Raw genomic sequence first — 17,102 nt, forward strand, 5'->3', positions numbered from 1 at the left:
AGCAGGTCCCCAAAGATTTTTTTAATGTCCACCGGAAGTATCAATAATTTCACTGTAAGTGTCCTTTATGAACAGACATCCCAAATATAAATGCTGAAAGAATTTGGGGGTCTTAATTATGTCTTGCTACATGCACAGATCAAACATGTAATCCCCCCATCTAGGAATTAAACTTATTAATAATAAATTTGTTGAGGGCTCCTTACTTTAATTTCAACTTGTTCTTCCATTTCTTTTGTCTTTATTGTAGTGTATTCTTTTTCTAGCCTAAAAATTAGAAATAGTAAATTATGATCAGAAACACTGTGGATAATTTACTTGTTGGTGTAATACCTAACAAATAACAGTAGAACAGAGATATAGATTATTGATATTTCCTCTCAAATGCACTCCTGTAAATGCTTAGACTAAACCTTAAATTTAACACAAATTTCAGCAGATATGAACAGACTGAACCAGCATTCTGAAGTGCAGGAGCTTGCCTGGAAACATTACACTGGCAGCAATTTGGAGCTACTCTGCAATAACCCCTTTATGCAATACAGCCATCAATTCAATAGATTCAGCCAAAAGAAATCAGAGCTTGGAAAGCCTGGAAGACAAAGATGCAAAGAAATCTGAGAAAAATACCTTAAATATAAACCAATTTTAGCCTTTCCCCAGCAAACCAAATGAAAAAGGCAGCAAGAAAAACCCACAAGCTGAGATAATGTCTCTATAGAAGGCAGATCAGGAAGTTCAGACTTGGAATGGTGAATTTTCAACTGCATACATTTGTACTGGTTTGCAAAGAAAATATTTTTCCTGAAAGCTTTGTAATTACTCCTTTTTTAGAGAAGACTGTTCATTCTACTGATCATAGGCTGCTGACAGAAAAATAAAAGAAAAAGATTGACAAATTCAGTTTGGAAAACCCTGGACACAGCCAGCAGTGCAACAACGAACACAGGATACTTTACAACCAATGGGTGACCCAACAAACTCAACCCTGGCAAATCACACTATCTGCAGCTTGCTAATCAAAACAGAATTTACCAAAGGCAGAAGAGACATGCAAATAACCTTAACAACAACAACAACTAGTGGTATTCTCAAGATTTCAAACCCCACATGAAAGTTTTTTTACTGTTGTCAATGTTACTACAAAGTTTTATCAATTTCTATTTTAAACAGCACTAATTTTGACTATAAATGCACTCTTTAGCACCATGATTATTCTTCCAGTTCCTGAGAACTAAAATCTTCAGAATTTAGGCCAGATCACAAAAGTTTCATCTCCTTTCACCCCGAACAAAACCAAAACAATCTCTCCTCCCACCAGAGAAAACAACCCCCTACCCAACCTTCCTATTCAGTTCCTTTTTACAGAAGTGCTGTAACTCCCCATAACTCAAATGCCTTTTTAATTATTTCTGTAAATGAGATATAGCTTTATTATATTTAAGAAAAATAGCAAATACTACTTTAGAATCTTTTTTTTTTGCAGACAGAACTGCAATTTTAACTGTTTATATAGTATAAAATCCCCTAAAAATGTAAAGATGGAAAATTCAAAATGAAACACTGATTAACAATTCTTAAGGATAAACAAACAGTAACTTGGTAACAGTATAACATATTTTCTCAAAACGTAATACCTACTTTTTCATCTTTTTTGCATTGTATTTGACTTGGTAAGATGCTTGGATTAATTTGTCTGGACCACTGTCAAACTGATGTGGAATGACCTTTTGAAAGTGCTAAAAGCAATCAGAGCACAAGATTACATATAATTAAGAGCTGCAAGGAAATACACACACTGCACATGTCAGATATCTCTTAAAATTATTATAACCATAGCTTACCTGTAACATTCCTTCCATGTCAAGTTGCAGTAATTCTGCCTGGTTCATCTGAAGTAATGCTAACCCTACCCGAAATACTATCTCTAAACCCTGAAAAGAGAAGTCAAAAAATATCCAACAATTACTCATGCCATTGTCAACAGCACAGAGCTTTTCTACTATTTACTAACATTGGAAATCTCACTCAACTAAGCACAAGTAAAAGGGCTACTGAAAAAATCTCTCAACAAATTGCTTCTGTGGGTTTTTTTTTTATTCCAAGGACAAGCAATCTGCTATTTGTCCTGACGCCAGACATCTCCCTCAGAGAAGTTAGTGATGAGGCAAAATCTCGAATGACAGGAATTCTCTAGGTCAGCTCTATCTACCATTTTAAGTATATCTAGTAGAAAAATCCCCAGTACTTCTCACAAAAGCTATTTTAATTTCAGACACAGTACAATGCAGTTAAACTACTGGGGGGGGAGGGGGGGGGGGTAATGTCTCACTATATACCCCATCTTGGACTTTCCTGAGGGCAAGCTGAAAGGATCCACCTTTGACTTACTGCTTTCTCAAAGCTGACTGCAGGCCAAGCATAAGCTATGATTTATTACTAGTTACAATTGTGCAAAGCTCTAATCCTAAACACAGCACAGGTATCTTTGTCTTAATGACACTGAATAACTCCCTAAAGTTCTTTGGCACTCATCATCATTTGGACAATAAAAAGAACTAACACTCCCCCTTCTTGGCTTGCATATCCCTAATGAACTCCAACTTTGGCCTGAAAGCAGCATTAGTTTCCACTGCAAACTCACCACAATACTGAGGAATGGATGTCCCTGCTGCATGCAATGCTAGTGCACTGCATCCAGAAAGAACAGATTTGGGAGCACTTCAACAGGCTTAGAGCACAAAGCCACACACAATATCAACATTCAGTGACTTGGCTGCTCTTCCTGGACAAACTGCACACACACAGACACCTTCCCTTAAAATAATCTGATCAGTATAAGAAATAAAAAGCAAGACTGTGAGATTTGTCCATCATGATGGGATTTATACCACTCCCTAAATAACTGCTTTCAATAGCTACTCTTGAAATATAACATATGACTATATTTAGTAGTTACCTCAGACATAAAGATATCAAATATTCTCGTTGCAATTGGTAGTGGAAAAGTTGTAAGGAATATAGTTAAAAACCATGATGATGCATACATAGAAGTGTGAAAACTCTGAGACTGAAAGTGCACATAAAGTTCTGGAAGATGTTCCTGGAAAAGAAGGGGAATAAAACACACAAGTATGTAAAACTTCTGCTACGCTTCTGCTTGTAGTTTAAATGCAGATGTGTTTTTGACAAATTTGAATACAAGAAAGTAATTGATACTTAGTACAGATAGGAGCTGTCTGTACTAGCAACAGGACTAGGAAAAATATGACTCATCATTATCAAGAACCATGCAACTGAAGTCCCAATACAGAATATCCTATAGAGTATCTACCCTGCAAAGCAGATAACAAAAACACTTCCTGATCCTAAGGGGAAGTCAAGCTTGTAAATCCCTGAGTAATAACTAGAATGGGCTACTAAAAAGAGCTGAAAAATCTAAGGCTATGTGGTATCTCACCCTTGACCACCACATTAGAAACTGGATCACAAAACAGAAACCTATTTTTCTCCATCAGCCTGACCAGGAAGAACCTGCATTCCAAATCTGGAAATTATTTCAATTCTCAATATGAGGGTACCTCCCAATTTCCATCTTTTAAGATACTATAAATTGACTATGAAGACTTTGATTTTCAGAGTCTTCAATCCAAATAGAATTAAACATCCATCTGCTTAAACTGCAGTAATACAAATCCTCATACTTCAGTGTTTCAAGCCAGTCACTGCCTGCCAAAGGTTAAAGAAAAATTGCTCACAGAGCCACATGCATTTACTTGTGAAGTTCTGAAACTAGCTACTGTCAAGAGTGCAGCCTGTTAGCCAACAGACATGCCTGCTCTTGAGCTGTAACTCCCAAGTTCCTTATTAATAGTTACTGAAGAGCAAGTTTGACAGATTTTGTATGTACCTGTATCATGCATTCAAACTGGTACATACAAAGGCCCAGTTCAGCCATGCTTGGTTTAAAGAGTTCTCGTAGTCTGTAATCTTGCATTAATTTAACAAACACACAGAATGCCTCTTCTTCTGGCATCTATATCAAAAACAAAAAAGCACAGTAAAAACTCTGGACAAACAATGATATATCAGAGTAAATGCCTGGGAGGATTTAGGGTTGGGGTTTTGTGTGTGTGTGCATGTACACGAAGTGGAGCTTTTTTCTTGGTTGTTGTTTTCTTTGTTTTGAGGCTTTTGTTTTGTTTAAGGGATTTACAGTCAATTACTCTAATTAACTTTTGTATATATTAAATTCTAGCAAATAATTTCTAAACTGAAATGGAAGTCTGTAAGTTTCTTACTATATACCCTACTTTGTCATAAACCAAAAACCAATAATACAAAGGAAGCTTTAAGATAATCAAGTCAACTGCGTAGTTTCATTTGAACTCTAAGGAGATTCCACGTAATAGAAGAGAAATAAGAAGTTAATTTATTTTTGAAATATCACTCACCAAAATAGCTTGCAAGCCTGCAATTCTACCTTAGCTCTGAAAAACAAATACATTCTCCCACTCCAGTATAAGTATCTTGGCAAATAGAATGACACATAGTAAATCTCATTTTATTTCCAGACTAAACAGCTGCCCTTGACAGCTCCATTGTAACAAAATTATGAAGGAAAACAATTGCAAAAATTCCCAATAAACCACCACAATATATTATGCATTCTAGCATGGATTTAAAAGGTTCACATTTTTTAAAATATTTTTACCTGCATAAGCAGTAATCCAACTATAAAAGCGCTTCCTTGACAGTATCCAACCTCACGATCCACCAAAGAGTAAGCCTGAAAAATAAAGTTAAAACTTTCAACAATTAAAACCTCATTATCAATGAAAAGTAATCATGGCTCATCCTGCTATCTTGTTAATAACTTATTCTTCCTCTCCCCAAATCCAACAAGGGCGGACATCCTATCCAGAAATTTTAGTCAGAGATTCTAGTTTCTACCCGCTGCCACAAACTCTGCTCTCTGAGCACATACAAAGCTAAACTAAGGAATACCTATCAAAAACACAGGCAGTTTTCAACTACAGGAATTTGGTAAAAGATAAGAGAGACCACTGGCATACAAATCTCACAAAGTACTACTTTTATGGGAGACAGACCAGACAATGAAACAAGTTGTCTTCAGAAAAAATGTGCTGCAGTTTTATTTACAGATGGATGAAATGTGGTGATCTTCATGCAGGTGGCATCTTTGTTTTAGAATTATGGAAATTACTATGGTTTGGAAACCTGCCAACTTTTCTGTTGAAACCATGTTCTATGGAAAAGTCTGACCTTCAAAGTTTAACCTCAAGTGAAGACTAAGTGATGCAAACAATGCTACATTGGCATTTTCATTTTATGTTTGGGCACTGGAACAACTGCACATTAGCTTGTACCTGCCATGTGCACTTCAGAAATATCTGCACAGAATGCTAGTTCTGATTGCCAATGTTCTTGTCCCAGGCAACACTGTTTAATTCATGGCACACTTCATTCCATTACACAATCACCAGTAAGTATGTGGCTTTGTTTTAATGCCAACTTGGTTTTACCTTGTGAGATATAAAAAAACTTAAAGGAATGCCATCAAAACTAAAATGGGATTTGTTAAACCATCCCAGTGTCTACAGTTTAAAAAAAACCTCATAACACATGAAACTGGTGCAAGTTCTCTATATACAAGGCAATCCAAGCTGGTGCATGTTCTTGCTAATATATTCTCAAGGGCTGAAATACCAACTCACCTTCATCACGTTGAACAAGACCTCCTGCCCAAGGCTATCTTTTTCTTTGAAAAAATCATGCTCAGGGTATGTTCTAGCAATGTCCCTTCTTATTAATTTTTCACAAGGAGATGTCATTTTTAAAAGCTCTGAATACTGATCCTTAATTGGCATGCTTTGAGCACTGCATAAAAGTTGCCAAACAATTGCTCTGAAGTGATGAGGTATCCCTTTTCGAACCAGCTCCTAAGGCACAAAGAGACAATTCATATTTCCTGAAAATATTACCAAAAAAAACCCTAGAGAAAAAACTTAAAATCAAGTTACTCACAATTTCAGAAAAAAAATTTACAACATGGCAAATACTCCTCATACAGTTTATAACATCAAATTTAGTGGGATTAAGTTCACAAAAGTAAACAGTCTCTGAATCATTTCTAGTGGCTAAATTAGCTACTGAAAATAGTTCCTTACCCATGGCAACCTATGTGAAAAACAGAATATTCAAATAATTTTATATAAGAACTTCCATTAAACAGAACTTAATACAATGATGTCTATATTTCATGAAAGATTACTGAAGATAACACCTTTAATATTTGTAGTCATTGAGACATAAGAAATCATGACTAAAAATTACTTCCAAGATAGGTAAATGACAAAAAGAACTAACTGTAGCACAGTCAACTGCAACAAAAAATTTGCACAGTACAGCTATCATTTAACAAACTTGACAAGTTGTATCCAATTTCTCTGGTGTGCCAGGATTTCCAAGTTATCTTCTAAGAAGTATTTAAATGCAGTTTCAGTTTCAGACAGTGCACTAAGAAAACATCAAGTTTACACCAACTAAATTAACTAAATTTACTTTAGCTTTTGAAAAAAAAAAATTCTGCTAGGTATTATACAATTCAAACATGCCCAGAGGAGTACAGCTAAGAACCTGTTACTTGTCCTTTAAGAAATCACAAGGACAAGCGGTCTTGCTGCTTGATCTGAAAACTGAGAAAGAAGCATTATTCAGGAATTTAACAGGCTCTTGGTGGTATGTTCTGCAACTAGAATCACTCTGACCTAGAAAATTGTCTCTTCAAGATTATTTCCTTTTTGTACCTTAAGAATTGTTATGAAGTATTCAGTCTCCTAAAGGCTAATTTCTTTCATTATTATTTATTCTGAATCTAGAGTAACCTCCTATTCCGCAAACCTTCCTCTTCTTCCTGTTTGTTCCACATATTTCTCCTACTTCTCCAACATTACAATTAATTCATGCAACACTGATAACTTTCAACGAGACTCTTCCTTTCAAGTTTTGTTTTACTTAAGCTCAAACTCTGCTGCAGGAGTTTTGCATCACTGACCTCCATTTGTGAATATCCCTATAGCTCTCAATCCATCCTTCTTCAGAACCACCATAGTAATGCCACTCCAACTATTTATCCTGTCTACAACATAACACCAAGATGTTTTTCCTAAAAGACTGCCAATCCAAGACAAGAACCCTAACACATCAGCTTTCCACAACTGTATCTACCTATCCTTTGCCAACAACACAACTGGACTGTACATCAGCCATCTAAAGCCTCAAGAGCACTAATAAAGCAAGAAACTTCTTGCTAATGCCTCGTTAACGTACCTCCTTGACAAAGTAATAGAGTTAATCCCTCCAACTTTCCTAAAAGGAACAGCAGGAAAGACATCTACTGGCCATGCCATGTGAACCAAACAGCAGGACTTGAGTCATCCTTCAGAACTGTTCCATAAACAAGAAGCAAGTTCTGAAGTGGATTGAGAAATGTAAAGGATGGAACACATCATCTTTGGAGGAGAGTATAGACACTTATGCCTAAAACCTAAAAACTTACCAGATTTCTAATAACCTAAGACCAGCTTTTACAGCCAGGACAAAAAAACACCTATGCTGCTACCTATTTACCTACTGGCACAATCAGGGAATATGTGTGGATGTTCTGATATTCCATCATAAATGCAGACTCACAATTAAGGTTGACTTTCAACAAAAAAATACTGCGAATTATTTAACAGCAAATGAAAACATGGCTGGTTTTCAATATATTAGTCAGCAATATATAATTACATATTCCCTGAAAGTTAGTCAAATACTCCTCAAATTGTACTTGGGCAGCTGTAAAAACAAGTGACACTCGTGACACTTGAAAATGTTCAAACAAATTCTAACTGACCAGATCTTCTTATTACCACCTCACTTTTCCTTTCTCTTGCCAGATTCCTGTGGCCTTCTTTTCATGGCCCTTTGGAACACCTTTCCAGAAACTGCTTTCCCTATGTAAGCAGGAAATCTTTAGTTCATTTTCTTCCCTTGTTTCCTCTCTCAAGTCATGTTCTCTTCACAACTGCTCCATACAAAAGATACTTTACTTTAGCCCATTGTTCTGCCTTCCCACAACCTATTCATAGACACACATTTCAAACTGTTCAAAAGACCCTGACACATTTGTATTCCGCACATAAAACTACAGACTACAGCCAATAAAGAACCAAAGCAGAACAGACTTGCCTGCTAACAAAAAAATCCCACGCTGTTCTGCTTGCTGCCACTGAAACATGGATATGTTCAAATGCACTAAATGCTTTTTGGTTTGAATTTAAAGTGTAATTGAAACCCACTTCTGTACATGACCACAACTAACCCAGACTGGACACACTGGACAAAGTTCATCCAATCCATCCAGAATTTAGAAACTATGTGTTCTTCTGTCTAAGGTCATCTCTGGGGTCAACACACTTGGCAAGCACAAAACCTAAACTCATCGTAGCCTTTGAGCAGAATTATCAGCTCCCCTATTAAGAATGCTTTAAAGAGAGCTGCTCAGTACACAGCATACACATATGGGATCAGAGCATGAAGCTATCAAATGCCCTTCTGCTGATCTTCAGTAATTCCATTTTTGGAAACATGAAGCTAATCATCCCTGCACTCATGGAAATGCCTCATCAGAGGTAAACTGCAAGCTTTAGTATTCAAGAAAGTAAATGCATCTGGTTTTCAGCAGGAGACATTTGCTGGGTGACAGCACATAGGAAGGTTACAAAGGAAGCACCAAGGCTTAGGGATGGAAGTTTGTATTACATATTAATTTAAAAAGAATAAGCCCATCACAAGGATAAAACAGTACCATTTATATCACATTAAAAATAAATCCAAAAACCAGTTTCCAACTACCTTAACTTGCTTTTCTTTCTTTTTCCGTACATCTTCCCATTCATTCACAATCCGCCCCCACAGGATCCACGAGTCTTCTTCAAGATGGCTGAGATTGCTAGAAGCTGATGAACTAGATACAAGGGAAGATCCACTATTTCTTCTTGACCCATTTACTGATCGTAAGGATTTGCTATCTGTTTCCAAAAGCCTGCAAAGAAAGCACACAAATTCAAGTTCTTCTAATCAAAGGATGGCACTATTAATTGTTTCCAAATTCAAGTTCTTCTAATCAAAGGATGGCACTATTAATTGTTTTCTTGACAAAGAACACACCCAGAGGTTCAGTGAAACAGTTTCACCAGCATCCATTTGGACTAAATGAGAAAAGAACCATTCAATGTTACTGCTTTCTCTTGAGATCTCAAATAAATCTGCAGATAGAACAGTTCACACTGCAGCATTTTAAGAAACAGATAAAAATGTCACCCACAGCTGTCATGCATCAGACTGACAAAGAAAACCTAAGGAAGTTAAATATCCTCAATGATAACATCAAATGTCACAGAACTTTAAAAAATAGTCATTTAAAAGACAAAAAATTAACCTCCTATAAGTCTACCTGATTACACTTTTTGAAAATTGACAGTATAAATAAAAACAGAACAATGAAAACATCTGAAGCAATTTTAAAACAACTGATGATTGCTGACAACTGTTCACAAACCAACACAGTGTTTTATAAAGGCACAGGAGAAATCCCAGACCTGCAGCCCAAGGACGAGGCAACACAAGTGACTGGTAGAGCTAATGAATGTGCCATTAAAGTGAGGAGCTCAAACGTGAGAACCTCTGGGGCTGCCCAGTAGCAAAGTACAAACAAAGATGTGTCCAGTGCCAGACAAGTTCCTGAGGAGACCTCCCTGTGTGCTGGCTGCTGTGGCCATGGACTTGGCAGAAAGGCAATGTTTTGTTTATCCTCCACTAATATCGAGCTTCATAAGTAGGGGAAATTTTTTGGACCATGTGTTAGGTAACAGCAAGAATTCAGACTAACTTGGAAGTCTTTCACTATACCATGAGTTTCATTTGTGCTTTAACTTCTAAGAATTCCAAAATCAGAGCCATGTGGTTGAATAATTTCTCAAAAATTAGTACAAAAGTTAATCCCCCAGCATTTCAGCAAGGTCAGGTTATGTTTTAGATATTTAACAAACTGCAGCCCAAAGGATATTGTATCTGAGATGGTACAGAAATCTCAGAAATACCTAATATTTAATAATACAGAAATACCTACAATATTTAAGCTCTCTGCTACAATGAAGTTATTTATACTGGCTTTCCATGTTCCCAGCTTTCACCTACTGGTGTTTACGAAAGCAAGGGAAAAAGTAATTTAAGTCATTAAGATAAATAGCACAGTTTCTGCAGCAGTATTTTGTTTGGAAAAGAGTTAAAGGGTAAAAATAAAAAAAAAGGAAAAAAAAAGCCTTTTCAAGACAAATTTTCATTTGGGATTTTATTTTAAAAATTCAAATAATTTTCCATTTATTAATGGAATGCATAAAATCTAGTTTTAAAGAAAATACTTTAAAAATCTACTTCAAATGTTTAGAAACCTGGCTTATACTGATCCATAATGAAAAATTAGTTTGAAATGCTCTCAATCCAAGACAATAGCTCAAAACCAAATTCAAAGTAATCACAGAGGAAAAAGCATAGATTAAACATTAAGATTATAAAAACAAAGTTCTAATGAGACACTTCCAGTTTTCACAGGTTTCTGTAGAATTATACTAAGTTTCTGTAATTAGACCTTACCTGGATAAACTCATTGTCCTTAGATTTGAAAACAGGAAGTTCTGTTCACAGTAAGTTGCAAGTTCTGTGACGTTTAGTCACTGTTTTCTTTCATTTAAAACTTTATAAATGATTTACTAATGCCAAACTGTTCCACCAGGACTCTGGACTGAGCTTCCTCTTTATTCTGTGGGGACTTCCAGTATAATTAGATTACAGAATGCTACAAGACATAGCTTGAAACAATTTGAGTTCTTCCCTTTTCTAACTGTTACCTAATTCATATTCTCCTTCTGACAAAAAAGCTCACAAAAAACCCAAAACCTTTACAAACATCCACAGCAGCAATTCTTCCAGCAAGCAGAAAGAATGGTTCCCTGTGAACAGAGTACAATTGTCAACAAAGTGCCACTGTGCTAAACTGCAGATGCAAACTGTCCTGAAACTACAGTGCAGCCAGCAAAGAGCATCGAATTTCAGTATTAAAGGGCAGTACCTCACCAGCAAGGACACACTGGATAGGGCAGGCTCCAAAGAGAATTCACACACAAGACTAGTGTGGGACTAACACCACGTCTGGCTAAAAGGAAATAAAACCAGACAAGATTGGCTAGTTTACTTGCTAAATGAAGAAAGCTGACTTGAGACAGAAAGCCCAAACTCACATTCTTCTTTCAACAAGCCAGGCAGTCTGACTGCAGGCCTTAATGAGAAGGCTCTAGATGTAAAGACATTACACTCCAACATAGATAAGCAGTCCAAAGAACAGTTTGCTTTTCAAATACAAGTTAGTTGTTCTAGTAGTGAACAGACTAGAAAGCCTCAGATTAAATGCAAATTACCTTTCTAAAAAAAGCACTATTTAACCATTTTTCTGCTTCTTTTGATAATTTTTCATTTGCACAGCAAAAATTAAATGGAGTTCATCTTTGAAGACAAGGAAGAGTGTATGAGGTGGTTCTAGAAGCTTCCTTCTATAGTCAAAATCTGAACAGATGTATCAAATTCCCTTAAAATTGTGGTGCTATCAGGCTGCAGAATGCAGACATAGGAGAAGACATGCCCGGTGACACACAGGCATTGCCTCTCCTCCCCCCAGTTACTCGCTTCCTCCACTGAAAGTTACTACCCTCCCTCAGAAGTGACTCAGCAGGGAAAAAACCAAACAAATAAACAAACCAACTAAAACAAGCCCCAAACCAAAAAACCCCTCCCAACCAAGAATATTTTAAAAAACAAAAAAACACACACAAAAAAACCACAACCAAAGAAAACCACACAAAAATCCACCAAAAAGAAACCTCCTCTCCCCAAACCCACCAACCAACCAAAAAAAACCAAAAGCAAAAAGCCTCCAAAGAAAACCCAACCCAATCAAAAATAGAGTACCTCAACTGCCTCAGTGCCAAAGCCAGCACTCTCCTAGAAACTGGAACAGAAGCTAGTTTGAGCTAAATTATCAAACCTTCACTACAGCTCAGAGATAGCCATCTCCAGGAGGTAACAAAGCCCTGCAGCTAACTGCCAAGTCTAAAAATCTGCTTGGAGCTCAAGTTGTTAACAGCCAACCTCTCAAAAATTACTGAAACATACTTATCATATATAACCAGATTTTGCAAAAGGATAGATGACTTAGGAGTCCTGCCTCAAAAATGCAAATGAGTATGGCTTCTGGAAATTCAGCATTGAGAAATTATAAGGTCCAATTTCATTTCTTAGTGATCTTGTGAATTTGCATCATTGCGCACATCAAGAGCAACTGATACACCTGAAAGTTGCATCTTCAATTGTACATGGTGCAGATAAATAGGCACATGGAAAGACTACCATGAAAACTGTTTCTATACATAAAAAAGCAAGATGGACACAAAAAAAACTGATCAGGAATTTACTTTTAATTAATTTAAGATATTATGCATCAGGCACCACTAGTGTAACAGCAAGAAGGTGGCTGAACATGGTTCCATCTCTCTACATAGCAAGTTATGTAGCTGAAACAAGAATTGGATAAAAGTGGGGAAAAAAATAATTGAGAAAGCTTTAAGATTTCAAGAAACTAATAGAAATTATTGTTATGATCTTAGAAGGTAAGAAGGTTATACACAAGTCTCATCCCTAGGATACTTTAAATTGGATACTAAAAATCATAGTGTAATTTCTTACTATAAGAGGCAGCTATAAACACTCCTATAAAACCAGTTGAGAAAAACACCTTCTAGAGTGTCACAAAAACATAACTTGTAAAAACACAGCACAAAAATACAAATTCTTAAACCTTTGGGCTTTCAAATTGAAGTGCAGTGCCATTAAATTTTTAACTAATTCCGCTTTAACAGCCTCTATGCTACAATTGCAATAAACCAATTTAGTCTCATTACTGTACTTTGAAGAGCAAAAAGTTTTCCATTCACCTGTTCTGTTCCTCAAGTTTAGCCAGTAATTCCAAGTCGTCGGGGCTGAGCTGTGTCGGTGAGGATGGTGAGAGGGCGGGTGTGGACAGAGTGGTGGAGGGGGATGTGGTGTGGAGGGAGGCAGATGGACTCGCCACCTGGCTGGCCATTTGACTGACGGTGTGCGACACCGTGTTCTTCACCCATGAGAGAGTGGAGCTCAGCTTGCCCGCAACCTTGTCTGTCGCCACCTGTATCGACACAAAGAACAGGATGCAAAAGTTGTCCTTTTTAAACTCCTTTTTTCCAGCAAACCTCCTGCATCCAACAAAGGAAGAAATATACAATATGCACAAACCAACACCAAGATTATTTATTTCTCCAGGAGCCCAAGGCTGTCAGAAGTAACACAAGCATCACCAGCAATACAGTATTATAGAAGGAACATGCAAGTATGTTGCTAATCCACAAAGACAAACCCAGAGAAACTCCTGATGTATACTCACAGAGCTCATCTCTGCAGTACAGAAATACCACAGGATCCAGGATCAGCTCCGACTTTCCATTATAAAAATAAATAGAAATAAAAGCTTATTTTAAAACATCTTGATAAACTAAAATAATGGCACAGAAACTGTAGAAATACAGATATAGAAACAATCAACTACTTAACTGATAGACACTGAAGCAGAATATCATCAGTGCAACCCCCCAGACCACCCACTGCTCACCTTCACTAATCCCTAAAGGGCCAGGACAAGGAGCAGGGCTGCCACATTTCTGATGTACACCAGAATCCTCTAGCATTGCCAGCGTGCAGAAAACAGTCACCAAGAATCTATGCCCATAAATCTACAACAGCTCAAAATCTCACAGTAAGGCATCAATCACACTTTTCTTTCCTCACTTTCTCTTCAGGTCACTCCTACACCAAGTGCCCTTGATCCCCAGTCCCCCTACCAGTGCCTGGACAGACCCCAGGGTTTTGAGGAAAAAGCAAGAGGTGCTGATGGAGTCAGGAAAGCAGTGGGCCTGGGAAAGCAAAGGTTAACTGGTGCTGATCATTATCTGCTGCTACTTCTTGACCAGTGCAATGAACAGAAGAGCAGCTGCTGGAGGCATCTTCCAGTGAACCCCTCACTAAAGCTTCCCTTCAGCATCTGAAAATATAAGAGGCTTCGACCTCAGTAAGTCAGAGTTTAATCCTTCTCCAGCCCAACTCAGAGGAAATCCAGGTGCACCTTAGAGGAAGAGCTAACTGCCTAGCAAATGTTAAAATTTGGCAAAACCAAGGCTGAAGAGGAATTTCTGAAGTGGTGTTGCTGGTAACTATATATTTTGAACTTTACCGATTTCCTCAAAACACTGAATTACACAATGCCACAAAGAATTCTGCAGTACAGCCTATAAATAATTACTAAGATACTAAAGACACTGAGTTACAGGGAAGAAAAAATCCTTTCCCAAGATCCTCTAATAGAATCTAATTAAAGCAAAATTTCAACTGAAATAAAAAACTCCATCTCATCATACTGTGCATTTATCTGAAGCACAATATATAGACTTAGTGACTGATTGCTGAAACAGAAGCTTTTATTTGGACACAATGCTACAAAGAACTTTCTTGTCAATCAAATCCAGCAGTATTTTATTTTCACTTCATATTAAAAAGAAGACCCACTGAATGCCTTCAGAAAACCAGCAGAACAACACAGGCCAAACCCAAACAAGTGGTAATCAACCTTCCCACTTACTCTCCAACAACAACACGACACCTAAGAGTTCTCCTAGAAGACCAGAAGAAATTTCCAATTTCCATATGCTTAGCATTCATTCTGAAAATGGGATCAAATTTTGCTGGAAGTCTTCAGAGGCACGGATGCAAACCACAGGTGGGGATAGTAAGATACCAACATAAGCATCAGAAAGGTTCCAGTTGGTTCTTGTCACTGTTGGACAGCAAAAGTCAGGTACATAAAAAGAAGAAAAAAGGGAAAAAATCCCCGCAAAACCCAAAACACAAAGATCCCAACACATATCTTTTAAATATAATCTTAGAAAAAATTTGCTTCCAACACTAGCATTTGACACCATCTTTTATAAAAGAAAGGAATGAAAATTACTAGAGGTTTCAAAATTCTAAGTTTAATACATGCATTAATATTTCACTCAGTCTATATCCTTTATTCACTATTGCTATGAAAGGATAAATTACTGCTGTTTCACTTTGAATAAAATCACATTATAATGAAGGTAACCCATACATCTCACTTAAGACTGATTATTTTCTCAAAGGCTTTAAACTGCTTAAAATATCACAAGTAATTCCAAAAATAAATGCTGGCAGAACCAGAGCCAATCTTAACACAGCAAAATGACTGCCATACACAGCAGGCTTTAGGAGTCACAGCTCTAAGAATCTTAGGCATAAGGATTAGAAAAGCAATGATTTTGAGTAATACCCTATGTGGTGCAAAAGGAAAAAAATTCATACATTCAATTTTTATCTTTTCAGAAAGTAAAGTAACTGGAAAGACTAAAGGCATAAAACAAAATTCAAGGTCAATGTGGCCTATAAATGATGAGGCTTATACTGTACAGTAAGACAACTGAAGGGGGGTAGCGTAGGGACAGAAATGAAGAATCTTGCTAACATTCATTCACCAACAAATCACTAGGCATTAAAATTAACTCAAAAGTGTGAAAAATATAAAAAAATATATGGTCAAGAACACTATGCAAGACAGCAGCTAAGTCAGTCAAAAGAATGTGCCTAACAATACTGTTTCTCAGGGCAGCTCAGAGCTGCATTAGAATGTATCAGAGAATTAGTACCCCAAAACTATTTCTAGCCAGCTATTTGAAACTATTGACACACACAGAGCTCAAGCCCAGCCCGCTCCTGAGGCCCAACACCTCCCAGATCCAGGGAGCTCTCCATCCCCGCTCAGTTAACCAGCCCAGGCTGGGAGTCCCCAGTGAACAGCATTCTTGGCTCAACTCACCTCAGCCACTTTTTCAACCCTGCAAAGAGAATTGGTTTCCTTCTTATTCCCAGCATTTTTTGGATGCTGAAATCCAAGTCACCTTTAAAGAGTACAAAGGTAACCTGCATTGGCTGGGATGTATGCCAAACCATCAAGAACACCATCAGGATGCTCAAGCTATTACTAATTGTTATTGATGCGTGATCAAAAACAGAATCAACCAATTGTAAAAACATGCTTTTTCTCTGGAGGTGGACCACTCAAGAACCTGTCAATTTATCCTAGATTTTGAACAAAAATGCCACTTCCATCCCACTCTTGGGACACCAGCTCCTTCCCTTGAAGATGGCAAGGTCTGGAGACAAGCAGGCAGGGGCACATCTTCCTTACCCTGTGCAGGAGGACACATGGAACTGAGCAGGCATCTCCCAGCTCCAAAGCAGACACACTCACTCAGGCTGCCAGTCCTATTAACAGCTACACTGCTCTGGGCCTGCCAAGGAACCCAGAGCACAGGAACTATTCATTGGCTTCTGCCTGCCTAAGGTCATGCAGATCCCTCCTAAAGAAAGGTGTGCATTTTGAGTTTGAACACTTTGATCTTTAAAACGATGGGAGGACACAAGACTTAATTATCAAAGACTTAGTACTCTTACACAGTTTCCACGGGGAAAACAGAACTACCAGCAACTCTCAGCCACCTGATAAGTCAATCAGGCAAGACACAGACCTGTCTGCTACATCCTCTAAGATACTGCAAAGATAATAAATGTTCATATGGATACTAAACACAGATGCACGATATGTGGCATATATATAGGCCAACTAAAATATATAAAATTCAGTATCTCAATTTTATGTTTAGTATCCTTAATTAGCTAATGATTACAGGACTTTATTACCAAGAGGAATACAATACTGTGTTTAGTTTTCCAAATTACTCAAAGGAATACTGCAATGAGGCTGCATATAAAATATTTTAAGTAAGGCCAGCTAAAGGTAGACTGCAACATTCCACATTACG

General features: G+C 37.4%; 1 protein-coding gene across 4 annotated transcripts in view; it reads right to left on the reverse strand.

Annotated features, from left to right (window-relative positions):
- Window positions 1–14,983, reverse strand: part of EVI5 (ecotropic viral integration site 5) — a 61,190-nt gene extending 46,207 nt beyond the window's left edge. For 2 of the 4 annotated variants that reach the window (XM_031057877.1, XM_014307460.2), the window contains exons 1-11: window positions 14,846–14,982; window positions 13,598–13,649; window positions 13,113–13,342; window positions 8,923–9,112; window positions 5,739–5,963; window positions 4,715–4,789; window positions 3,911–4,036; window positions 2,960–3,103; window positions 1,845–1,934; window positions 1,642–1,739; window positions 207–267 (exon numbers count right to left, since the gene is read on the reverse strand). In XM_031057877.1, coding sequence (XP_030913737.1) covers window positions 207–267; window positions 1,642–1,739; window positions 1,845–1,934; window positions 2,960–3,103; window positions 3,911–4,036; window positions 4,715–4,789; window positions 5,739–5,963; window positions 8,923–9,112; window positions 13,113–13,342; window positions 13,598–13,606 — 1,248 coding nt within the window. In that variant the 5' untranslated portion in view covers window positions 13,607–13,649; window positions 14,846–14,982. Of the gene's footprint in view, window positions 1–206; window positions 268–1,641; window positions 1,740–1,844; window positions 1,935–2,959; window positions 3,104–3,910; window positions 4,037–4,714; window positions 4,790–5,738; window positions 5,964–8,922; window positions 9,113–13,112; window positions 13,343–13,597; window positions 13,650–14,845 lie in introns of all 4 variants that reach the window. The other 2 variants (XM_031057876.1, XM_031057879.1) reach the window with 2 other exon arrangements.
- Between the last annotated feature and the right edge of the window lie 2,119 nt (window positions 14,984–17,102).

Source organism: Geospiza fortis, unplaced genomic scaffold, assembly GCF_000277835.1.
Source record: "Geospiza fortis unplaced genomic scaffold, GeoFor_1.0 scaffold403, whole genome shotgun sequence".
In the NCBI taxonomy this organism is placed as follows: Eukaryota; Metazoa; Chordata; class Aves; order Passeriformes; family Thraupidae; genus Geospiza; species Geospiza fortis.